Here is a 27,525-nt window from a genome sequence, read left to right as displayed (position 1 = left end):
TTTTTATTTCTCTAATAGGCGAACTATTCGGTCAGATAGCTATTTGTAGTGAAAGAAATACTGTTACGATTTCAAGCATTTTCAAGCACTTTACCCAAAATTCCTGGAAAATACGACATGAAAATTCAAGCATTTTCAAGGATTTCAAGCACCCGTACGAACCCTGTTGTAAATTTACACTTCCCCATGCCAGCAGTGGCATTTAGCAAGTAATGAGCGTAAGGTTACCTCAAATTAGCGCCCCTCGGAACCATTAACACTGCCGTTGGTTCCGCTTAGTTCAGTCCGCCATTTAAACAGTTAAACAATTTGCATACGAAATCTGGAAATTACGAAATACAATCCGCGAAAATAAAACCTAAATTATATTTACACTCTGTGGCATTTTTAAGACCAGTGGAAGATGAATTTAAGACTTTTTAAGACAAATTAAGGCCTTTTTTTAAGATAAACAAATTTAAGACTTTTTAAGGATCCGCGGACAGCCTGTCTACTCTGCATTCCTTTATGTTTGCTAAGAAGCACAATTATAAGAGTTATTGGTTAATATAATGTTTAAATGTTCATTGTTGCACCAATATTTTCGCCCCCACCCCCACACCCACATCCACAGAATTGGATGTCTTCCAAATTCAGCTACCCGAGCGTTTTTAGCTGCTTTAGACTTCAACATCTTGGAGATTTTGACTAACCGTTTACTGGCTTGTTCTTTTGAGGCACAGCACAGAGACGATCACGTGTGTAGAGAAGCACACTTTTACACTGATTATGGAATCACCAAAGGGACAAAATGAACTCAATACAAAACAGTACACATTGTCAGCACACTACAGCTCAGAAAAGTCTCTTACACACTTAATTGCCGTATGATTGCTAGGACCGCCTTATATTGCACCTCATATTGCACCAATTGACAGTTGAATTCAGTTTCAAGAGGCACTTTTATTATGTACCTCAATGGTGAAGCAATAAAGCTTAAGGGAAGTATGTGTTTTTTTTATTCCCCTGTGTAATATGTGTTACCTGAGTGCGTAGGATTTCCCCCTTGGTCAGCTGCATGTCTCCGGTCAGCTCTTTGACAGAGATGCCCAATGGTTCCAGACGTTTACTGAAGTAATTAGTCATCTCAGCAGCCAGAGCTTTCATTGGAGCTACATATACAATCTGTGTAGAGCAGAGAGAAATGACAGCATGATGAATGAGTGAACATCACTGGATCATCTGCACCTCCACCACCTGCACCATACAGCAATTTAAGGTAAGAGAAAAGAGAAGAGGAAGATAGAGAATGTGTAAAGGTGATGTGTAAAGACCGTCCATCTTCTGTACACATGGACAGGTTCAGATAAGGGGACAGGTCAGACCTGTATGTAGTAAGACTGGGACAGCGCTGTACCTTGAACTGGTCCTTGCGGATGACGCCTCCAGGCTGTAGGTGCTGGCGGATCTCGTGTAGGACCGTGAGCATTGCGATATTGGTCTTTCCGGCTCCAGTGGGAGCACAGATAAGCATGTTCTCATTGGTGTTGTACGCCGTCTCAAAGACGATGGACTGGATCCTGTTCAGCCGCTTCATACCTTTAAACACCAGCTGCCCAACCTAGCACAAAATAATAAAAATAGAACTGTTTTTAAACAAAACAATAAAAAACATAACTGTTTTAAAACAATAAAGATATAACTGTTTTTAAAAAAGAATAAAAATCACAAAAAAAAGTCAAAAAGAAAGAAAAATTAAAGAAGGGAAGGGAAAGGAATGGGAAAGAAAGAGAAGAAAAGGGAAAGGAAGGAAAGGGATGGAAAAGAAGGCAAGAAGAAAAGGGAAAAGAAAGGGGAAGAAAAAGGAACAGGAAAGGGAATGGAAGGGAAGGAAAGGGAAATGAAGGAAAGGGAAATGAAGGAAAGGGAAGGAAAGAGAAGGGAAGGGAAGGGAAGGGAAGGAAAGAAAAAGAAACAGGAAAGGGAAGGGAAGAAGGACGGGAAGAAGGAGAGGAAGGGAAGAAAAGTAAAGGGAAGGGGAAGGACAGAAAAGGGAAGGGAATGAAAAGAAAGGAAAGTAAATGAAAGGAATGGGAAGTGAAATAAATAGAAGGGAAGGGAAAAAATGAATGGGAAGGGGGAATTGATTTGAAAAAAGGGAAGGGAAAGGAAGAGAAGAAAAGGGAAGGGAAGAAAATGGGAGGGAAGGGAAAGGAAACAGATAGAAATGGAAGGAAAGAAAAAAGGGGAGAGGAGGGAAGAAAAGGAAAGGGAAAAAAGGGAAGGGAACAAATGGGAAAAGGAAGACAGAAAAGGGAAAGAGGGAAAAAAGAAAGAGAAGAGGAGGAACGGGAAGGGAAGGGGAAGCAACATAAAAAGAAAAAAAAACACAAAAAGGACAAAAAAAAGCAAGAAAAAACATTCTAATATTTTAATGTATTTTAATGCATTGTTTTTTATAATATAATTTAAGAAAGAAAAGTTGTGAAAAACGGAGATATGAAGGATATTAAAGTAAAGCAAACAGGAAGGACAGAGCAAAAAACTATCATTCAACCCGGTCTCAATACTTGGTGGAATATCCTTTTTTTTTTGATTACGTCAGCTGTTATAAGATGAGGAGATAAATTATAGACAGCATGGATATTAATATAAAAAATTGAAAAGAAAGGCATGCTGCAAAACCATTTCTATAAAGATCCCTCAGCACAGCAAAGCTTCCAAATCCTAAACTTATTTATTCCACACCAACTGGATGAGAATGAGACACATATGGTGAGAGAGGTAAGACTCGAGCCAAGATCAGCAAACGCCAGCAAAACTCAAGTACTGCACCAGGAGTCCAGAGCTAATTAGACTTCTAGCTGGTTACTATCAGCAGGGTCCAACAGCTCTCCACTTCTATTCAGTGCAAACCACCTCTCCAGTATCCCCACCCAAACAAATCATATTCCAAATTAACAAAGCATAAAAGCTCTCGGTCCCATCCAAAACCAACACTGGCAGCCGCTGCGATATGCAAATTCCTCCCCACAAACACATGAAACTTCAGCCAGTGGCTCTGGGTGCGCCTCTTTAAAACATGTTTTGATGGAGAACATGGCTGAGGGTAAAAATGTCATCGAGCCTGCGGAGGAGGGGTCAGGATCTGTCGATCAAGTCCGGTACGCTGACCGGCAGCACCATGACAACAGATGGAAAATGACAGGTTTCAGTCTGGGCAGAGGGTAGATGAGGAATAAAAAGGCCGTCCCGAGAGAACGCTCGAGCTGCTGCTGAGAGGAAGATTTCTCACCAGGTTCTGCACCTCTGAGTCCGAAAGAGAACTGGGCTCAGCAGTGACCCAGAGCAATATCTAAAATAATTAAGAACTTATCGTTCTTCCAGAGAACCCGCTGGGACACGCCGATGTCGGATTCTAAAAACTACCGAAAGAAAGCTGTGTGATATGTCCAAATTCTGAGAAGAGTGAGTGAGTTGAGATATGAGACGCAGAATTTCAGCAGTTATTTATAAATGTGGAAGCTTTAGGATGATGGACACACTTGGTTCATGAGCGCTAACAAAGGAATTAAATAAATCCTTTAATTACTCGCTTAATTAGCCCCCATACGTTTAAAATGGATTAAATCTGATGGAAGCTGCTGACCAATTGTTTTTATGTATTTCTTTTTTTATTTCTTTTTTAACTTTATGGACACAGTTTAAAGTCTTGAGGAAAGCTCTGGTTTCGAAACCAAAAGTCCACAAACCTCTAGCCATATACTATTCTCCTAATACACTGATCAGCCATAACATTAAAACCACCTCTTTGTTTCTACACTCAGTTTCACTTACCATATAGAAGCACTTTGTAGTTCTACTATTACTGACTGCAGTCCATCTTTTTCTCTACATACTTTTTTGGCCCCCTTTCACCCTGTTCTTCAATGGTCAGGACCCCCACAGAACCACCACAGAGCAGGTATTATTTAGATGGTGGATGATTCTCAGCACTGCAGTGACACTGACATGGTGGTGGTGTGTTAGTGTGTGTTGTGCTGGTATGAGTGGATCAGACACAGCAGCGCTGCTGGAGTTTTTAAACACCGTGTCCAGCTTGTAGATATCAAGTCAGAGACGATCGCTCATCTATTGCTGCTGTTTGAGTTGGTCATCTTCTAGACCTTCATCAGTGGTCACAGGACGCTGCCCACGGGGTGCTGTTGGCTGGATATTTTTGGTTGGTGGACTATTCTCAGTCTAGCAGGGACAGTAAGGTGTTTAAAAGCTCCATAAGCGCTGCTGTGTCTGATTCACTCATACCAGCACAACACACACTAACACACCACCACCATGTCAGTGTCACTGCAGTGCTGAGAATGATCCACCACCTAAATAATACCTGCTCTATGGTGGTCCTGTGAGAGTCCTGACCATTGAAGAACAGCATGAAAGGGGGCTAACAAAGCATGCAGAGAAACAGATGGACTACAGTCAGTAATTGTAGAACTACAAAGTGCTTCTATATGGTAAATGGAGCTGATAAAATGGACAGTGAGTGTAGAAACAAGGAGGTGGTTTTAATCTTATGGCTGATCAGTGTAAGTTTCCCAGCATCCTTACAGGGGAAAAACGGAATGTTGTAATTGCCAGAATGTTTTCATATCTCCCCATATCATTTTAGTCAAGCAACTCCAGGCTATTTTTATCAAGAATCCTTGGAGAGGTTTTAGACTCTATAATCTTTTTTTTTTTTAAGTTGTTAAGAGGTAAAATACTCCTACAACGCGTCTTCTTTTAGACAGACTCAACACAAGTCTAGTTTATTATTAATTACCGTCCCTACAGAGGATACAAACATTTTTAGACATGAACCAATTGTGTGAAGCAACTGTCTGGGTCTGTCTCAAAATATAGTGAGCTGCCTTGCTGCCTATCGTCTACTTGGGCAGCTGCCTCAGTACAGAGAATTCTAACTGACATCGAACTTACAAGGCAGATTATTGAGGCACTCTAGTAAAATAGGGATTACCTCATCAGCTGACCCCGCCCACATCACAGTTTTTATTTAATAAGCTAACAAAGTTAGACTTTAGGCCATTCAAACCAATGGACTGCCAGCTAACGTCTGCCTCTGTGTACCAAAACTGTTAAATGGTCACTGACAAATACAAAATCACAAATAAATTATACTTGTATACATTCATAAAAACAAAAAAAAGAAATTATTTAGATTTGAAAATAACTTTACCATATGGGAAATCTTTTGTAAGTAAAGTTGTGCCGCACTGAATGCTGCGACTGCCTTTGCAGATTAGGAGGTGCTTGATGCTCCGTCGATTTACAGTCTGAATATTGGTTGGAATAAGGCATCTCTGGTGCCCAGGTGGCACAGCGGGATATTCCGATAGAACACCAGCGCTGAGATTCTGCAAACCCCGGTAAGAGTCTCTGCTCCGCTACCAGTCGGCTGGGCGCCATTTAGCGGGCACAATTAACAGTGGGCATAACATCCTCATCTAGTGGGCACAATTGGCACAAAAATTGGCCACCTAGTTTGCTGGGTAAGAAAAGACCAGACTAATAAAGTGGGTGGGGTCTTCAAACGCTGTGCAAGAACCCTGGTTAGCAGACCGAGGCACCTGTGCAGAAGTGGATGAGCCTCATGTGCAAATCTACCAGTCACGGGCGAAAAAGAAGAAGTTGAGGACTGTGCACATGTCAGAGGGGGTGTGGAGCAGGCAAATATACCCTCCTCAAACGTAATCAGACTAATTGGCTAAAAAAATAAATACGAAAAAAGAGAATAAGGCATCTCAGTAGGCAGCATTTTAGGAACTGAGACAGCCTTCTTCTCGAGAGAGTGCATAAGATTTTGAGACAGACTATTAAATTTATAAAGGAAATGTGAACATGCTGTATTGCTTTTGCATTAAATAGGAATACAGTAGACCCTTGACTTACGAATTGAATTGGTTCTGAAGGGCTGTTAAGTCAAAATGTTAAACCTATTTTTCCCATAAGAAATAATGTAAAAAGAATTAATCTGTGCCAGACCTCCCAAACCCCCCCTTACCTTTCTAATGTCTTCAATGGTCTTTTCTGTTATAAATACAGGTATATTTTCCCTTAAATCTTAAATAATAGAATAGACATTTCTGTAATAATAAATAATAAACAACAATACACAGTAGTACTGTACTGTACATAAAACACACATCACATTTCAGTACAGTACGTGTGCTGTACCATACACCATAATACATTTCCTTCTTTTTTTTTATAAAATGTATCTACCAGAAACAACAACTCATATTTCTCTATTATTTCCTTCTTTATTTCAACAGTGTTGTTTTTGTAGGTGTAATTACACAAAAAAAAGAATACTTTACTGAGCCAATTTCCTTCTTCTCTCTCACTCACTGTCCCCTCTGTCTGATACACAGTGACAGCTACTGGCAGGAGTAATTATACAACAAATGTAATAGATTTGTTCATTTTTTCACCACTACGCTTCCTCTGCACCTTCTTTGGGGACATTTTAATAAAGAATTTTAAAAAATATAAAGAAAACACCAAAAAAAAACACCGTCCGCTGTCCGAATGTTTGCTTACGGTATATATTTATATATATATATATATATATATATATATATATATATATATATATATAGAGAGAGAGAGAGAGAGAGAGAGAGAGAGAGAGAGAGAGAGAGAGACGGTCGGTAGTGAACTTCTTCGTGACATCACGTGAATTTCGGTTCGTAATCCGAAATTTGTTTGTACGTCAAGTTGAAAAAGATTGTTCGTAACCCGAAATGTTTGTATGGTAAACTGTTCGTAACTCAAGGGTCTACTGTTTTTTTATTTTTTTTTTATTGGCCACATATTCATACCCAAGTGAAGTCCGGGATGCCAATGTCCCTAAACAATCCACTGAACTTAAAGTAACTAAGTTGGAACATTACTAACATTTTGTTTAAAAGATTCCCTAATAAGTGCCAACAATTGTGCCACATTTCTTAGAACTGTAGGTAATGAGTATTTTTTATTTAGTATTTGCTTTAGTATTTGCTACTGTAAATCATCCCTAGGTGTAAGTGAGCAGGTAAACGAGAGAGTAAGTGAGCATTTCTCATTTCATGCCTTCCGTTCCTCAGTCGCGGCCGGTCGTGTTTGTGCAGTGCTTAACCAGGCCGGTGGCACCGCTGAGACTTAAGCTCAAAGACTCCTAAATGGTGGTAAACAAGCACATAAAACTGCAACACCATCCACGTCAGCTGAATGAATGATTTCTCAACAGAGATTAAGCAAAAAGTCATTTTCTTGATCAATGTTGTCATTTAAAAGGTCGTTTCAATTAAATCTCATCAGCCAGTAGTTGATATTTGAACTGACAGAGACACTGTGAATTGCATACACAAATCTGTATGATCTGAGAGTCACATGGTGTCCAAATCTGATGTGGAATTTGACATCCTCAGAGCACAGAAGTTGCACATGGTCTGTTTTCCACAAACGTCATGTTCAATTCTGAAACACTGAAATCAAACTTTCACAAAGGTTCTACTAGGAAACAATATACACTGATCAGCCATAACATTAAAACCACCTCCTTCTTTCTACACTCACTGTCCATGTTATCAGCTCCACTTACAATATAGAAGCACTTTGAAGCTCTACAATTACTGACTGTAGTCCATCTGTTTCTCTGCATGCTTTGTTACCCGCTTTCATGCAGTTCTTCAATGGTCAGGACTCTCCCAGGACCACTACAGAGCAGGTATTATATAGGTGGTGGATCATTCTCAGCACTGCAGTGACACTGACATGGTGGTGGTGTGTTAGTGTGTGTTGTGCTGGTATGAGTGGATCAGACACAGCAGCGCTGATGGAGTTTTTAAACACCTCACTGTCACTGCTGGACTGAGAATAGTCCACCAACCAAAAATATCCTGCCAACAGCACCCCATGGGCAGCATCCTGTGACCACTGATGAAGGTCTAGAAGAGGACCGACTCAAACAGCAGCAATAGATGAGCGATCGTCTCTGACTTTACTTACACAAGGTGGACCAACTAGGTAGGAGTGTCTAATAGAGTGGACAGTGAGTGGACACGATATTTAAAAACTCCAGCAGCGCTGCTGTGTCTGATCCACTCATACCAGCACAACACACACTAACACACCACCACCATGTCAGTGTCACTGAAGTGCTGAGAATGATCCACCACCTAAATAATACCTGCTCTGTGGTGGTCCTGTGGGAGTCCTGACCAATGAAGAACAGCATGAAAGGTGGCTAACAAAACATGCAGAAAAACAAATGGACTACAGTCAGTAATTGTAGAACTACAAAGTGCTTCTATATGGTAAGTGGAGCTGATAAAATGGACAGTGGGTGTAGAAACAAGGAGGTGGTTTTAATGTTATGGTTGATCGGTATACATATATATATATTAAGAGAACAACTCATTTGGTTGTTGGTTAATAGTTCAGTGAAAGATCTTGTGTTCGAACAGTGGTAGCCTAGTGGGTTTGGACTATCAATTAAAAGGTTGAGAGTTCAAATCCCAGCTGTGCTATGCAGCCACTGTTGGGTCCTTGAACAAGGCCCTTATCCTTCTCAGCTCCAGGAGCATCAAACAATGGCTGACCCTGCGCTTTGACCCCAGCTTCCAAACAAGCTTGGATTTGTGAAGAAGGAAATGTCATTGTACTAGACACGTGTATCTGTATCTGTATATATGACAAATAAAGGTATTCTATTAATTCTTGAACCCCTTCATACTGTTTCTTTCCTTTTTGCCTTCATCTTTCGCACAGCTGGTCAGAGATGCCCCGGGCCTAGGAGGCTTCGTCATTCTTTAAAGGATTCATTAAGACTCTGTCATTGCTCTACCCCCATTCCATGGTTTTAATGCGACGCTCATAAAGAAAGAAAGAGAGCGTACGTGCACATCTGGGTTGGAAGCTGTTCTGCGGCTGGCAGGGACAGATAGCCAGCGGGAAAAGGTTATTAATGCATCAAAGAACGAGTTTATTAGAGTCCACTTGATGCGGGGAAGCTGAAGGACGCTTGTGAGATGAGTAAATTAGAGAGTGGGGGGAAGACGGGCCGGGCCGCTGAGGTTGAGTCTGTGGGGAAGAGCTAAAGTGGAGAAGTGGAGCTCTTGAGCTTTACTAAAATAAGCCAGATTTTCTTCTTATTTTTTTGTGTAAACAAGACAGATCAAATGAGTTTTGAAGATGTTTTAATAGTTATGTTGGGCAGCAGAGTTTGCAAGTTCTTCCCATGTCTGTGTGGGTTTCCTCCGGAGGCTCCGGTTTCCTCCCACAAAAATGTAAGTGAGGTGAAAGCAGTACGCGAGAGCGGGTAGTGTGTTTGTTTATTAGGATTTTAACGTCATGTTTTACACTCTATGGTTTGAAAGCAAAGCGGAGAACCCGGCAGAAACCCATGCGCACATGGGGAGAACATGCAAACTCCAAACAAAAAGGCCCCGGACCGCCGCACCTGGGGATCAAACCCAGGACCTTCTTGCTGTGAGGCAACAGTGCTACCCACTTAGCCATAATGCCACCCCCGGGTGTACATTAGTATTCATTAAGCAGTACGCGAGAGCGTGTACTGTGTCTGAGAACGCGAGAGCGTGTAGTGTGTCCGAGTACGCGAGAGTGGGTAGTGTGTCCGAGTACGCGAGAGCTAGTAGTGTGTCCGAGTACGTGAGAGCTGGTAGTGTGTCCGAGTACGTAGTATTCATTAAGCTGAGCAGTGCATACTGCCTCAGACTGAGTCCGTACTGTTGAAGTATGTGATTTTGGACGCAGCACATGACTGTGTTTGACATTGAAAACTTTAACTGATGAATTATGGGTAACCAGTAACTAGCTGTCCTGTCAGAAATGTAACCCAAATGTAAAACATGACGTCTTTGGTGATTTGTTCCAAGGAGGAGCATGTCGGGTCATAAGTCCCAAACTGACAGTGGGAGCATTCACATGAGAAGCAGCAAAATCGCTTTTCTGCCGGCTGTGTCATTGTTTCCTATAAATTGTGGCACTTTTGCCGTGTTGGACTCGCTTTTGCCGTGGCGCTCAATTTTCACCTGATTGAACTTTGAACCAATTTGCCGCTGACCTTTTAAAGGCGCCTCTAATGAGTTGAACTGTTTGATATGAGGCGGTAAAAGTGACTCAGGCTGTACGAACAACGCTTAACGTGAACAATGCTTAACGTGACATTGTATTAAAACAAGCAAGGAATTAATTTTATTAGTGGAGAGAATTTATGATCAGTAATAATTAAGAGAAGTTTAGTGCTCCTGTGTCCTTATTTTAAAACATTAAACCACATTAAGCTTTTTTTTTTTATGCATTTTTTTCCCTTTTTTTCTCCCGATTTTTTTTTTTATGTTATGTTTTTATGTTTTTTTAATTGTTATGCTTCCTCTCAACTGGTGCTGACCCCCGCTCCTGATTGAGGAGAGCGAACTGACACACGTCCCCTCCGATACGTGAGCAGTAGCCGACTGCATTTTTTCACCTGCACCAGCCGAGTTCATGTGCAAATCAGCCCTGAGCCACACCCTGATCAGCATTATTTCTCTACTCTGTGCAGACGTCATCAACCAGCCAGCAGAGGTCGTAATTGCATCAGTCATGAGGTCCCTATCCGGCTCCCTAACCCTGTATGAACAACAGCCAAACGTAGCCTCCCAGCCCAGCCGGATGGCTAAGCTGAGATTCGATACGATGTATTCGAAATCCCAGCTCTGGTGTGCTAGGATGTTTTACCGTTGCGCCACCTGAGCGGCCTTAAGCTTTTTTTTAACAGTAAGTGTTTTAGACTCTCAGAAAAGCTGAACCTCGAGCTGTAACACAAGTATAAAAGTGAAACAGTGAGGAAAATCCAGATAAACACAGATACATGTGGAGCTGTGGAGAGTGGATTAGATGGTTATTCCACACACATGCAGATTCGTCTCATATTCGCACTTTGATGACGTTTTACCGCACCGCTCAAGTCAAGCGCTGAACAAAGCCCATTCTCATGTGAATGCACCCCTAGTGAAATTCATTTTCACCGGCCACCTCGATAAATAATTGGACAGAGTGATTCATTCTAATCCTCCTAACAGCATGAAGCCTCAGTCTGTCCCACCAATTATTTTTCTCAAGAGAGAGGTCCTCACAGCCCAGACTTTAAAATTTCCATATTTTAGTTTGGTTCTAGGTGCTCTTGTGCTCCCTCCTCCACTTCCTGCAGAGCAGCGTGTCACCGCACCAAACAAACAGCTGGCCTAATTTTAACAGTCACTTCGTTTTGATTTATAGGCTTTGTCCGTTTGTAACGAAGCGCCGGGGTGCTCGTACTCCTTAAACATGCAAATGCATGCAAATGTATGAGTGCCCCCATGTTTCCCCCTGGGGTTCTGAGAGCATGTTGTAAATACCGACTTGCCGCTGGTGAAGAACGTCCAGAGGAACTTCAGCGCTGTATCGTGTAATGATCTAAAAAAAAAAAAAATACTCCTTTTTGTCCTTTTTTCCAAACCACATTGTCTGAATTAGCATGCTAATGTATGCACGCTGCTTCTTAAACTGTACCTACGGACCAAGTACCTCTGCAGGAATAGTCGTCCAAAAAAACCTCAGCGTAAATGTGAAATCGCTCAGCCTGGATATAAATATGCCAAAAATAACCTTTCACGGCTCAAAAACAGTGAGCTCAGACTAGCCGGGATAATGTCAGTAATCACCGCAGTCAACGGACTTTTAAACAAATGCCCTCGAGTGAAGGTACAGAACGACGGCTGTCTGTAACGTTTGTTCTGATTCAAGCACAAGCATAACTGCTACTGCCAAGAAGAGCTGGGATTCAATTTATTGCTAATAAAGTGTGTAGCGCATCATCAACCTGATCTTTCAAAGATCTGCAGAGCTCACAGCCTCAAAGATCAACAACAACCGCTGACCCTGACGCCCAGGTGGCGCAGGAGGATAATCCACTAGCACAGTGGTCCCCAGCCACCGGGTCCTGGGCCACACATACCCCTTTTCCACCGACGCGGATCCGGCTCCGTTCCGGTTCGCGAACTTGATTTGGAAACGGTTCCGCGTGTTTCCTCCGGAAAAAAGCGAACTAGCGTTCTAATCTGGCACCACAGAATACTTGGTTTTTCAGCGCGAACCGTGACGTCCATCTGTGGGCGTGTCACAGTGAAGAGTTTTGGAGTGGACGCTTTCACATGTGACATTATAACATTATATAGAATTTAAACCACTTTCAGCTTTTAAAGTTCACCTGATTATGTTTGCCACTGATATTCGCTGATATTTTTAAAGAGATGAACTGTGTTATGACGTGGTAAAAGTGCCCGGGACAGTATAAACACTTAACGTGAAAAATAAAGCGTAACGTGGCTTGTTGTACTAAAACAATGAGTGATGAATTTGAGCAGTACAGAGCACTTATAACCAGTAATAACAGAGATAAATTTAATGTTTGTGTCGTACTTTTAGTACATTCAGCCATGTTACGCTTTATTTAGGTGAAGCTTTTTGCGGATTCAGAACCCCGAGCTGCATAAACACCACACGTAAAGTTAATGCAGCTAAACACAGACACATGTGGAGCTTTTAGACTGGATTTGATGGTTATTTCACACAGATGTTTGTTCGTGTCGTGGAACTTTAGTGATGTTTTATCGTTTAAGTCGAGCGCTGAGCAAATCTGCTTTCTGCGCCGAGGGTCGTGGTGAGAGCGAAGCGCAAAACGCTTCTCATGTCAATGAACTAAAGAAATCAACAACTGCGACAAACACGTCTACGTCTCCTTATCACCAATAGTTGAGCGATGCTTTAAAACGAACATCTGTAACAACAGCACAAATGCTCGCACATAATCTACATACTCCGCCATCATGTTACCACTCTTTACTTTCTCTGTGTAACGCCCACCGTTGATGACGCAGGCTTGGTTCCCAAAAACTGGTGGAAACGCGGGTCGGTTCTCTACAAAACACCAAGGTTCGAAGAAACCTGAACAGAACCGGTTCAAGTACCAGGGTTCTTTTGGTGGAAAAGCACTAACAGAAAGCACTGCTTCCATTTCCAAAATCGTCTTTGTGAAGAGGGATTTTCTGCAGTGACGGCAACCAAAACAAAGTTACAGAGTAGACTGGACATGGGAGACAATAACACCCAAAGTGTGTTCCTTATCACCCCTAGGTGGTAGTGTCTCATTGGAGCTCAAGGTTTCCACTGATTTTTAATCATTGGTGAGTAGTATTGCTATGCACTTTGTGCTCGTCATACAATTTCATTTTAAATCCTCCCGCCCTCGCCGGTCCTTGAAATTATATCTTATATGAAACCGGTCAGTGGTGCAAATAAGGTTAAAGACCGAGAGCTCGAATCTAGGCTCTGCTACTGGGCGCCCTCTAGCAGGCACAATTGACTAATGCCTGTAGCAGACAAAATTGGCCTCTAGTCCGCTGGGTGGGAAAGACCGGACTAAGCGGTGGGGTTATCAACACTGTGTAAAGCCTGTACAGTAAATGAAGGAGCGCAGAGATCGGGGCGTGGCTTTCTGTATGCGAAGTCGCCCTCATGCGCAAATCCACTGAAGTATTGGTGAACTGCACACACGTCAGAGGGAGAGTGTTAGGTGAATATATACCCTTTCCTAGATGCCCCCCCACACACAGACCCCATTTAGCTAATTACGTAATGAAAAATTACACACAAGTTCAAAAGCATGTGGAAACCGTAGGCTGGCTGGGGGGTGCTGATTACATGTGCCATTATGACAGTGCAGGTTCCTTTAAATGGCACTTCAAGGGCAGTCTCTATGCCTCATTCATAAGTCAAACTTAAATTCACTTTAGAATTCAGGTGAAATCACTGACACCTCAAACACAAACGTTAAGAGGAAGTTGGTTAGGCTGCTGAGTAACTGTAGTTATGTTTGAATCAGGATGAAGCAGCACCGAGTAGCAGAGCTGCAAACGTCATGTTATACAGCAGCAGATCACCACAAAACAGCTGGAACAAACGTTCTCCACAGAGTAAAAAACAAACCTAACACTGAGCATTTAGACTTTCTTACTGAAGGACCATAAACAAAATGTGAAGCTTATCACAAAGTGAAGATTTCAGCTTACAATCAATTGGGGAAAAAAATCACTGAAAATTACTGGGGTTGCAATCAATTTAATCAGGGCGGGTGATGGCCGATGCTTTGCAATGGATTGGCGCTGCTTTGCACCCAGTGTTTTCAACAGAAATTAAATACAACGGCCGCTCAGGAGGCGCAGCGATAAAACACGCTAGCACACCAGAGCTGACATTTCGAACTCCTCGGTTCGAAACTCAACTCTGCCATCCAGCTTGACTGGGCGGCTGTATGTTGTTTATACAGAGAGGGAGCCGGAAAGGGACCTCATAACTGGTTCAATACCGACCTCAGCTAGCGGGTTGATGGCACCTAGACAGAGTCGAGGGATAATGTGGACAGGGTGTGGCTCACCATGCACAAAACTGATCCGCATATGAACTCGCCTCGTGCAGGTGAAAAGATGCAGTCGGCTACTGCACACGTGTCGGAGGGGGCGTGTGTCAGTCTTGCGGTCCTCAATCAGCAGTGGGGATCGGCATCAGTAGAGAGGAAGCGTAATGCAATCAGGTAACTGGATACGACTAAAAAATAATAATAATAATTAAATTAAATAAAGACTCTTGAGTAAGTCTTGGTGAAGAGGCGATAAAGCAGAGAAAGTAGCAGTTCACACCGTACATGCAAAGACTCCGCTGCAGGCTAGCGTAAAAATACGGCCAGTGGTTTCATACGTGTCGGAAGAGACGTGTCAGAAGAGGCGTACGCTAGCCTGCGGCAATTTTGTATCTCCAGTTCACCTCACTGGCACGTCTTTGTACTGTGGGAGGAAACCGGAGCTCCCGGAGGAGACCCACACAGACACGGGGAGAACATGCAAATCACACAGAAAGGATCCAGACCGCTCCACCTGGGTATCGAACCCAGGACCTTATTTGCTGGGAGCCACTGCGCTGTACGGACCGGTTTGTGGTGTAATTACTGTGTAAACAGCCTGATCACTCACCTGTGTGTAAATATCAGACAAAAACAACCTGGTGAGAGTCCGATGAAATGAACAGAGCGGATGCACAGCCGGCGGCTCGTACGCCGTTGAATCAGCGGTGGCGCTAAACACGCCGACTGGAACGCTGCTAAAATATCATGGCTTTTGTCTCTCCGTAAATGTAAAAGCAGAATTTAAATGAGGAGTATAAATATACCCACAGCTGTAGGTACCAGTCATTCTAACGCTTATCTTCCCCCGAGTGTGAACACTGTGTGTTAGCGGATCGAGCGGAGAAGTCGCACTCCGGTGTGTGTGTGTGTTCAAGCCACTGCAAATAATTAAATTTGGTAATAGAAAACTAAGAGATATAATTGCCGTCGTTTGCATGCTATCATTTTAATTACTTTCTGGCTACGTTTCATTCCATTTGAATTGACGGCCTGATCAAGGTTTAATTGCTAGTTTTAGCAAACAGCTTATCTGCCCGCCTCAAGCCCACACAGCCCAAAATGACCCGCTTGAGTGACACACACACACACACACACACACACACACAAGCACGGAAAAAACTGATCTGAACCAGCACATAATTTTAAATAAACTATTTTTTCTCTCATAAACACACCCATAAACCCTGACACACACACACACACACACAGAGCGACAGAGCAGATGCAGCATATCTGACAGGCTGCTAGATGCAGATGTGGCAAACAGGAGCGCCATTCATTTCCCTTTAACAGAACTGCAGGAAGCAACCCAGAGAAGTAAAAAGCCGAGGAAGAGAGGAGTAATTTATCACCCGTATCATCAGGCAATCGGCCAAGAAGAGCCCTAATCCTGCACAGAAATGAGAAAAAACAACAACACGGCACCCTGGTGCCACCCAAGCGAGACTGCAAACGCTCGGCTCCAAAACACCTCTTCATACACACGAAAACAAATCACGCATCAAACAATAACAAATACCAAACGAAACCGCCGAGCCTAACTTTGAAAACGGGCTGAAAAGCTGTCAGGGATATATTTAGCTGAAATAAAAGGTCTGTTGCTGTTTTTTTCCCTTTAATGAAAGCTGTGGAAACAGCGGGAGGCCGCGGCGTTCCCCGATATTCAAATATTCATCAATGTCGATGGTATGTCAAGCCTTCAAAATACGCCCTGTACAAGAACGCCAACATTTCTGTAGAGAAAAATAGAAACAGATTGTTTCCACACTATTTTAAAGAAAACTGATTTATAGCTAGGGCTGCAGCTATCGATTATTTTTGTACTCTAGTATTCTATCGATTATTCCAGCGATTAATCGAGTAATCGGATAAGAAATACTTTTGCTTTAATAAAGAGCGAAAATAAATACATATAGGATTAAATAAGACGTGTCTTAAAAAAATTATTCCTTCCATACAGGACAGTTTAAAGAGAACACTTTTGAAATGCAAAAACAAATACATAAAAAATAAATCAAATTACTAGGGATGTCCCGATCTGATCTCAAAGATCGGAATCGGGGCCGATCAAGGCATTTTTTTAACTGATCGGTATCGGCTTTACTAAGGCCGATCCTAAGCCCGATCCTTTGTTTTACGTCAGCATGTCCGCTGTGTGGAAATACTTTAAATTAGAAAGTGAAACAAGTCCAACAGCAAAGTCTAATGTCTGCGATGCGAGCGTTTCACGAGGCGGTAGTAGCAGAGCTGCGTTCATTACTGTAGAATTTTACTATGTATATGGTGTGTGAGTCAAGGATCACTCCGGTTTACAAAACAACGTAGTGATGCACTCGTTTAATAAAGAAATAAATACACGGTATATTCACAAATTGTCGGGAGCAAAACACTTTAATACCTTCTTCTGTTACGGTACCGAATAGCGGACAGCTAGAGTCATCGCGTTAGCCAAGCACGCTATTCCATGCTCTATGGAAGCCCCAAAGGGTCAAAACATACTCACTTCGCGTAGACACGTCCATCAAACCATTGTCACAATACAACCACAGAACCATAGTTACAGTTACAACACGCATACAAGTACGGTGGCTCATAAGAAACAAACCAGATATAATTTAACCAAACGATCTACAATTACTACCAATTTGATACGGCACCTAAAAAATAAACACTCAGCCGAATACAGCGAGTTTATTATTATATGATGAGAAGAGGAACCGGCTGTCCACTAACACGGCAGAGATGCTGATTTTCCTCTAAAAGAAACTTCACTTTATTTTGAGTGTTCTAGTTTTACTACTACAATGCTGCACTAAGTTTGTTTACTTTTATTTTGTAAAAATAAAAGAACATTAAGCAATAGCCTGGATGCAGGAAATTTTTTTCCTACAGCACTGCAGAGCTATTCAGTTGTTAAACATATACAGTGAGGCCAAAAAGTATTTAGTCCGCCACTGATTGTGCAGGTTCTCCTACTTAGAAAGATGAGAGAGGTCTGTAATTTTCATCATAGCTACACTTCAACTATGAGAGACAAAATGAGAAAAAAAATCCAGGAAATCACATTGTAGGATTTTTAAAGAATTTATTCGTAAATTATGGTGGAAAATAAGTATTTGGTCACCCACAAACAAGCAAGATTTCTGGCTCTCACAGACCTGTAACTTCTTCTTTAAGAAGCTCTTCTGTCCTCCACTCGTTACCTGTATTAATGGCACCTGTTTGACCTCGTTATCTGTATAAAAGACACCTGTCCACAGCCTCAAACAGTCAGACTCCAAACTCAACCATGGCCAAGACCAAAGAGCTGTCGAAGGACACCAGGAAGAAAATTGTAGACCTGCACCAGGCTGGGAAGAGTGAATCTACAATAGGCAAGCAGGTTGGTGTGAATAAATCAACTGTGGGAGCAATTGTAAGAAAATGGAAGACATACAAGACCACTGATAATCTCCCTCGATCTGGGGCCCCACGCAAGATCTCATCCCGTGGGGTCAAAATGATCATGAGAACGGTGAGCAAAAATCCCAGAACTACACGGAGGGACCTGATGAATGACCTGCAGAGAGCTGGGACCAAAGTAACAAAGGCTACCATCAGTAACACACTACACCGAGAGGGACTCAAATCCTGCAGTGCCAGGCGTGTCCCCCTGCTTAAGCCAGTACATGTTCAGGCCCGTCTGAAGTTTGCCAGAGAGCATATGGATGATCCAGAAGAGGATTGGGAGAATATCATGTGGTCAGATGAAACCAAAATGGAACTTTTTGGTAAAAACTCAACTTGTCGTGTTTGGAGGAAGAAGAAGAACCCAAGAACACCATACCTACTGTGAAGCATGGGGGTGGAAACATCATGCTTTGGGGCTGTTTTTCTGCAAAGGGGACAGGACGACTGATCCGTGTAAAGGGAAGAATGAACGGGGCCATGTATCGTGAGATTTTAAGCCAAAACCTCCTTCCATCAGTGAGAGCATTGGAACGTGGCTGGGTCTTCCAGCATGACAATGATCCCAAACACACCGCTCGGGCAACGAAGGAGTGGCTCCGTAAAAAGCATTTCAAGGTCCTGGAGTGGCCTAGCCAGTCTCCAGACCTCAACCCCATAGAAAATTTGTGGAATCCGTGTTGTCCAGCAACAGCCCCAAAACATCACTGCTCTAGAGGAGATCTGCATGGAGGAATGGGCCAAAATACCAGCTACAGTGTGTGCAAACCTGGTGAAGACTTACAGGAAACGTTTGACCTCTGTCATTGCCAACAAAGGTTATGTTACAAAGTATTGAGTTGAACTTTTGTTATTGACCAAATACTTATTTTCCACCATAATTTACAAATAAATTCTTTAAAAATCCTACAATGTGATTTCCTGGATTTTTTTTTTCTCATTTTGTCTCTCATAGTTGAAGTGTAGCTATGATGAAAATTACAGACCTCTCTCATCTTTCTAAGTAGGAGAACTGGTTTTGGGCATCTGTCATACTGCATATCAAGGTAACTTCAGTGTCTGAACTGTTTCTTCTAAATTATATAAATAATCCTTGCTAAATAATTAATTATATTAAATACATGTATTTGATTTTTTTTTATTATGACTATATTAATAATCAAACTACTGACCTGGCGGAGTGTCCACAAAAACCCGGAGGAGAGGGGCTTTGTGTGGGAACTCAACACTAACAGGTGATAAGAAGCGACCGCAGAATGGACTCATATTGGAGAGGACGTGTGGTAACCAGACTCTCTTTTATCAGATCAGATCAGACTGAGGGTTGTGCAAGCAGCAGCGGATTCACAAATGGGAATTGGAAATGACTAGATTGGGACATTTATATTCACCAGACAACCAAGAACAGCAGGCTGACGGAATTCCAGAAATGATAACATTCACCGTCCATTCTGGCTCCGTTTCAAAACACATATAACTGCGTGTTATGTAAAATAGCAAGTCAAATGAGTGCACTAGAAATGGTGTCATTATTACTGACTCACTCTAATGTGCAATTTAAAATCAGGAGCAGTCGTTTAGCATCAGATTTTAGAAATGATCACACTTGTTAGCTAAAGGTGCAATTTCATTATTGCCGTCTTAAGTTACAAAACTAAATTCTCAGTGGTTTTGGTAATAAATAGTTGAACAGCTAGCAGTTCTCCGCTGTTTGCTTTAGCAAGCAGCCAGGTAGAAAGCTTGAGTGTATAGGGCATCTATAATAAAATCTGCTTCTACTTATTTAGTGAAGTCACATGAAAAACTGAATGCACCGTCTACCAATTCATCATTTGTATATTTTTATTTATTTTTTGCTGGAAGAACTGCTAGGTGGCTACTTTAAACTGGTAAGATGCCATTTCTGTGCTACACCCTAAACAAAATTCAATTCCATGCAAATTACCAAACCCCCCCAATATTTATATCTGCTCAAAATGTGCCCCCACTATAATAATGTTGTGTAATATTAGGGACAGTTGTACCATAGCGGTTAAGGTACTGGACTAGTAATCAGAAGGTCGCTGGTTCAAGCCCCACCACTGCCAGGTTGCTGCTGTTGAGCCCTGCATACTGCATACTGTCACACTACTGTAAGTTGCTTTGGATAAAGGCGTCTGCTAAATGGCGAAAATGTCAACTGTAAATGTGAAATGTTAGGATTCAACAGTGTTCCTATCAGTTATTGACATGGCAGGAATGTTTTACAATGGCAGGACACAACCCCCCCCCCACACATTGTAGGATTTTTAAAGAATTTATTCGTAAATTATGGTGGAAAATAAGTATTTGGTCACCCACAAACAAGCAAGATTTCTGGCTCTCACAGACCTGTAACTTCTTCTTTAAGAAGCTCTTCTGTCCTCCACTCGTTACCTGTATTAATGGCACCTGTTTGACCTCGTTATCTGTATAAAAGACACCTGTCCACAGCCTCAAACAGTCAGACTCCAAACTCAACCATGGCCAAGACCAAAGAGCTGTCGAAGGACACCAGGAAGAAAATTGTAGACCTGCACCAGGCTGGGAAGAGTGAATCTACAATAGGCAAGCAGGTTGGTGTGAATAAATCAACTGTGGGAGCAATTGTAAGAAAATGGAAGACATACAAGACCACTGATAATCTCCCTCGATCTGGGGCCCCACGCAAGATCTCATCCCGTGGGGTCAAAATGATCATGAGAACGGTGAGCAAAAATCCCAGAACTACACGGAGGGACCTGATGAATGACCTGCAGAGAGCTGGGACCAAAGTAACAAAGGCTACCATCAGTAACACACTACACCGAGAGGGACTCAAATCCTGCAGTGATCCCCCCCAATATTTATATCTGCTCAAAATGTGCCCCCACTATAATAATGTTGTGTAATATTAGGGACAGTTGTACCATAGCGGTTAAGGTACTGGACTAGTAATCAGAAGGTCGCTGGTTCAAGCCCCACCACTGCCAGGTTGCTGCTGTTGAGCCCTGCATACTGCATACTGTCACACTACTGTAAGTTGCTTTGGATAAAGGCGTCTGCTAAATGGCGAAAATGTCAACTGTAAATGTGGAATGTTAGGATTCAACAGTGTTCCTATCAGTTATTGACATGGCAGGAATGTTTTACAATGGCAGGACACAATTGTACCCACCAGGACCCTGAATAGGATTAAGCAGGAGGGTAAAACAGACTATGAATTAATGAATGATTTGGACAATTTAGTATCTCCAATTCACTTCACTTGCACGTCTTTGTACTGTGAGAGGAAACCGGACCTCCCGGAGGACACAGGGAGAACATGCAGACTCCACACAGAACGGACTCAGACCGATCCACCTGGGAATCGAACCCAGGACCTACTTGCTGTGAGGCGACAGTGCTACCCACTGAGCCACAGTGCCACCCCTCCCACGGTCAGGTTAATTGAAGATACCTAAACTGCCCTGTGTGTGTGGCGACCTGTCCAGGGTGTTTGCTACCTTTTGCCCAGTGAATTGTACCCACCACGACCCTGAATAGGATTAAGCGGGAGTGAAACAGACAATGAATGAATGAATGATGCCAAATGAGCGTCCTGTTATTCAACACCAGATTGAACAAACATCCTGCTGCCTGATCTAAACTGCTTATTTATTAATTCATTAGGATTTTAACGTCATGTTTTACACACTTTGGTTACATTCATGACAGGACAGGTAGTAACTGGTTACACAAGATTCATCAGTGCAAGGTTTAATGTCAAACACAGTCATGGACAATGTTGTATCCAATTCACCTCAACTGCATGTTTTTGGACTGTAAGAGGAAAGCGGAGCTCCTGTAAAAAACCACACAGACACGGGGAGAACATGCAAACTCCATACAGAAAGGACCCGGACCGCTCTACCTCGGAACCGAAATCAGGACCATCTTGCTGTGAGGCGTGCCACCCCTCCCACAGTCAGGTTAACTGGTTAGAATTGCCGTGTGTGTGTGTGTGTGTGTGTGTGTGTGATTGTGCTCTACAATGGACTAGCAACCTGTCCAGGGTGTTTTCTACCTTTTGCCTGGTGAATTGTACCCACCGCGACCCTGAATAAAAAAAGACAATGAATTAATGAATGAAGCCAAATGAGCGTCCTGTTACTTACAACACCAGATTGAACAAACGTCCTGCTGCCTGATCTAAACTGCTAAAACAAATGTGTTGTAATGATCACCAAATGCACCACGTCATGATGATTTATTCCCGTTCATGTGAGCACATTTGAGTCCTTCAGCAGCATCACAAAGCGCTCCTGCACTTATTCACGAAAATTAAGAGGCTTTTTAGTCACGTGACCAGGGGAGCGGTAGGCCCTGTGATTCATTAGTTAAAAAGGCTCTCTAATAACTTCCCCACTTTTAATGTTCGGCCGAGCTATTAAAAGCACGTCTAGCCACCGCGTCCCTGTTGGCCATTACAGCTTTCAATAAACGACAATCACGCGGCGCTTAAAAAGAACAACACAGAGGCTCCTCGGCCTGCCTTTCAAAAAGCCTCTAATAGAATGTAAGGACTTATTAGCTTCTCCGCCGTGCCACTTTAGAGGAATGAGGCACTTTGTTTTTAGGTTTTCGGGAGCATCAGTTGAACGGAGTTGCTTCAGCTCTTCTGTTCATTTGCACAACTCGGCTGAAGAGCCTTCAGCTATAACAACAGCCGTTCTTCAGAGAAGGCTTCTCACCAGATTTTTTTTAAGTATGTCTGTGAGAATTTGTGCCTGTTTAGTCAAAAGATCATTTGTATGACAGGGCACTGATGTTGGTCAAGAAAGCTTGATTGATGTTCCAGCTCATTCCAAGCTGTTCAGTGGGGCTGAGGTCAGGGCTCTGTGTAGAAAACTGGAGTTTCTTTAAACCAAGATTTTGGTCATGTCTTTATAGAGCTTGCTTAGTGCACAGGGGCACAGTCATGCTGGAAAAGGATTGTGCCTTCCCTAAATAAATTATTTACTTACTAGGATTTTAACGTCATGTTTTACACACTCTGGTTACACTCATGACAGGACAGGTAGTCACTGGTTACACAAGATTCATCAGTTTAAGTTTTAATGTCAAACACAGTCATGGACAATGTTGTATCGAATTCACCTCACTTGCATGTTTTTGTACTGTGGGAGGAAAATGGAGCACCCAGAGGAAATCCGCACAGACACGGGGAGAACATGCAAACTCCACACAGTAAGGACCCGGGCCGCTCTACCTCAGAATCGAACTCAGGACCTTTTTGCTGTGAGGCGACAGTGCTACTCACCAAACCGTGGGCCATTTATATGGATACACCTAAATAAAATGGGAATGGTTGGTGATATTAACTTCCTGTTTGTGGCACATTAGTATATGGGAGGGGGAACACTTTTCAAGATGGGTGGTGACCATGGCGGCCATTTTGAAGTCGGCCATTTTGGATCCAACTTTAGTTTTTTCAATGGGAAGAGGGTCATGTGACACATCAAACTTATTGAAAATTTCACAAGAAAAACAATGGTGTGCTTGGTTTTAACGTAACTTTATTCTTTCATGAGTTATTTACAAGATTCTCTTTGTTTACAGCCATTGACATGTCGCAGAGGTTAACACGTGAGGAGCAGATAGAAATTGTGTTGATGTCTGGAGATTGCAGTACCCGGGTCATTGCAGCAGATTTCGATGCAAGACACCCTACGAGACCACCCATCTCCCATGCTACAGTTAGCAAACTGCTTGCCAAGTTTCGTGAAACTGGTTCAGTGTTGGATTTGCCAAAATGTGGACGCATGAAAACTGTCACTAATGAAGAAACATCAGTGGCTGTCCTAGCTTCATTCAGCAAGAGCCGACAGCGTAGCACTCGCCGCATGTCACTGGAGAGTGGCATCAGTCGAACATCCCTTCGGCGGATATTAGCTACTCACAAATGGCACCCTTACAAACTCCAGCTGCTGCAGCATCTCAACGAGGATGACCCAGATCGGCACATTGAATTTGCAGAATGGGCAAAACAAAAATTGGAACAGGACCCTCAGTTTACACAGAACATTTTGTTCAGTGATGAGGCAAACTTTTATGTGAATGGTGAAGTTAACAAACAAAACCACCGCTATTGGTCTGACACTAACCCACATTGGATAGATCCCTCCAAGACTGTTGGAACACAAAAATTGATGGTATGGTGTGGTATATGGGGTACAAAGATAGTGGGGCCATTCTTCATCAATGGAAACCTCAAGGCCACTGGATATTTAAAATTGCTACATGATGATGTGTTTCCCTCTTTATGCACTGAAGCTGGCACGTTCCCTGAGTTTTTCCAGCAAGATGGTGCACCACCACATTATGGGTGTCAGGTCCGAGCATTCCTAGATGAACAGTTTCCTGGAAAGTGGATTGGTCGTCGTGGGCCAGTCGAATGGCCCCCAAGGTCTCCCGATCTGACCCCCTTAGACTTTTATCTTTGGGGTCATCTGAAGGCAATTGTCTATGCTGTGACGATACGAGATGTGCAGCACCTGAAACTACGGATACTGGAAGCCTGTGCTAGCATTTCTTCTGCGGTGTTGCTATCAGTGTGTGAAGAGTGGGAGAAGAGGGTTGCATTGACAATCCAACACAATGGGCAGCACTTTGAACACATTTTATAAGTGGTCAGAAACTTGTAAATAACTCATGAAAGAATAAAGTTACGTTAAAACCAAGCACATCATTGTTTTTCTTGTGAAATTCTCAATAAGTTTGATGTGTCACATGACCCTCTTCCCATTGAAAAAACTAAAGTTGGATCCAAAATGGCCGACTTCAAAATGGCCGCCATGGTCACCAACCATCTTGAAAAGTGTTCCCCCTCCCATATACTAATGTGCCACAAACAGGAAGTTAATATCACAAACCATTCCCATTTTATTTAGGTGTATCCATATAAATGGCCCACCCTGTATATAGGTCTTAGACAGTATACAGTATATATAGGTCTTAAACAGTATACTGTATATATAGGTCTTAGACAGTATACAGTATATAGGTATTAGACAGTATACAGTACATATAGGTCTTAGACAGTATACAGTATATATAGGTCTTAGACAGTATACAGTATATATAGGTCTTAAACAGTATACTGTATATATAGGTCTTAGAAAGTATACAGTATATAGGTATTAGACAGTATACAGTATATATAGGTCTTAGACAGTATACAGTATGGTCTTAGACAGTATACCGTATATATAGGTCTTAGACAGTATACAGTATGGTCTTAGACAGTATACAGTATATATAGGTCTTAAACAGTATACTGTATATATAGGTCTTAGAAAGTATACAGTATATAGGTATTAGACAGTATACAGTATATATAGGTCTTAGACAGTATACAGTATGGTCTTAGACAGTATACCGTATATATAGGTCTTAGACAGTATACAGTATATATAGGTCTTAGACAGTATACAGTATATAGGTCTTAGACAGTATACAGTATATAGGTCTTAGACAGTATACAGTATATAGGTCTTAGACAGTATACAGTATATTTAGGTCTTAAACAGTATACCGTATATATAGGTCTTAAACAGTATACCGTATATATAGGTCTTAAACAGTATACAGTATATATAGGTCTTAGACAGTATACAGTATATATAGGTCTTAGACAGTATACAGTATATAGGTCTTAGACAGTACACAGTATATATACAGTGTATCACAAAAGTGAGTACACCCCTCACATTTCTGCAAATATTTCATTATATCTTTTCATGGGACAACACTATAGAAATGAAACTTGGATATAACTTAGAGTAGTCAGTGTACAGCTTGTATAGCAGTGTAGATTTACTGTCTTCTGAAAATAACTCAACACACAGCCATTAATGTCTAAATAGCTGCAACATAAGTGAGTACACCCCACAGTGAACATGTCCAAATTGTGCCCAAAGTGTCAATATTTTGTGTGACCACCATTATTATCCAGCACTGCCTTAACCCTCCTGGGCATGGAATTCACCAGAGCTGCACAGGTTGCTACTGGAATCCTCTTCCACTCCTCCATGATGACATCACGGAGCTGGTGGATGTTAGACACCTTGAACTCCTCCACCTTCCACTTGAGGATGCGCCACAGGTGCTCAATTGGGTTTAGTCCATCACCTTTACCTTCAGCTTCCTCAGCAAGGCAGTTGTCATCTTGGAGGTTGTGTTTGGGGTCGTTATCCTGTTGGAAAACTGCCATGAGGCCCAGTTTTCGAAGGGAGGGGATCATGCTCTGTTTCAGAATGTCACAGTACATGTTGGAATTCATGTTTCCCTTAATGAACTGCAGCTCCCCAGCGCCAGCAACACTCATGCAGCCCAAGACCATGATGCTACCACCACCATGCTTGACTGTAGGCAAGATACAGTTGTCTTGGTACTTCTCACCAGGGCGCCGCCACACATGCTGGACACCATCTGAGCCAAACAAGTTTATCTTGGTCTCGTCAGACCACAGGGCATTCCAGTAATCCATGTTCTTGGACTGCTTGTCTTCAGCAAGCTGTTTGCTGGCTTTCTTGTGCGTCAGCTTCCTTCTGGGATGACGACCATGCAGACCGAGTTGATGCAGTGTGCGGCGTATGGTCTGAGCACTGACAGGCTGACCTCCCACGTCTTCAACCTCTGCAGCAATGCTGGCAGCACTCATGTGTCTATTTTTTAAAGCCAACCTCTGGATATGACGCCGAACACGTGGACTCAACTTCTTTGGTCGACCCTGGCGAAGCCTGTTCCGAGTGGAACCTGTCCTGGAAAACCGCTGTATGACCTTGGCCACCATGCTGTAGCTCAGTTTCAGGGTGTTAGCAATCTTCTTATAGCCCAGGCCATCTTTGTGGAGAGCAACAATTCTATTTCTCACATCCTCAGAGAGTTCTTTGCCATGAGGTGCCATGTTGAATATCCAGTGGCCAGTATGACAGAATTGTACCCAAAACACCAAATTTAACAGCCCTGCTCCCCATTTACACCTGGGACCTTGACACATGACACCAGGGAGGGACAACGACACATTTGGGCACAATTTGGACATGTTCACTGTGGGGTGTACTCACTTATGTTGCCAGCTATTTAGACATTAATGGCTGTGTGTTGAGTTATTTTCAGAAGACAGTAAATCTACACTGCTTTACAAGCTGTACACTGACTACTCTAAGTTATATCCAAGTTTCATGTCTATAGTGTTGTCCCATGAAAAGATATAATGAAATATTTGCAGAAATGTGAGGGGTGTACTCACTTTTGTGATACACTGTAGGTCTTAAGACAGTATACAGTATATATAGGTCTTAGACAGTGTACAGTATATATAGTTCTTAGACAGTGTACAGTATATAGGTCTTAGACAGTATACAGTATGGTCTTAGACAGTATACAGTATATATAGGTCTTAGACAGTATACAGTATATAGGTCTTAGACAGTATACAGTATATAAATCTTAGACAGTATACAGTATATATAGGTCTTAGACAGTATACAGTATACAGGTCTTAGACAGTATACAGT

The 27,525-nt window shown here is 42.4% G+C and overlaps 1 protein-coding gene across 1 annotated transcript in view; it reads right to left on the bottom strand.

Moving 5' to 3' along the window:
• Positions 1 to 27,525, bottom strand: part of ascc3 (activating signal cointegrator 1 complex subunit 3) — a 283,422-nt gene that overhangs the window by 193,442 nt on the left and 62,455 nt on the right. The window contains exons 9-10 of the mRNA XM_062991400.1: positions 1,397 to 1,600; positions 1,024 to 1,164 (exon numbers count right to left, since the gene is read on the bottom strand). Coding sequence (XP_062847470.1) covers positions 1,024 to 1,164; positions 1,397 to 1,600 — 345 coding nt within the window. The remainder of the gene's footprint in view (positions 1 to 1,023; positions 1,165 to 1,396; positions 1,601 to 27,525) is intronic.

The sequence above is a fragment of the Trichomycterus rosablanca genome, chromosome 3 (assembly GCF_030014385.1).
Source record: "Trichomycterus rosablanca isolate fTriRos1 chromosome 3, fTriRos1.hap1, whole genome shotgun sequence".
Taxonomy (NCBI): Eukaryota; Metazoa; Chordata; class Actinopteri; order Siluriformes; family Trichomycteridae; genus Trichomycterus; species Trichomycterus rosablanca.
This window is presented reverse-complemented; position numbering and strand designations above follow the sequence as displayed.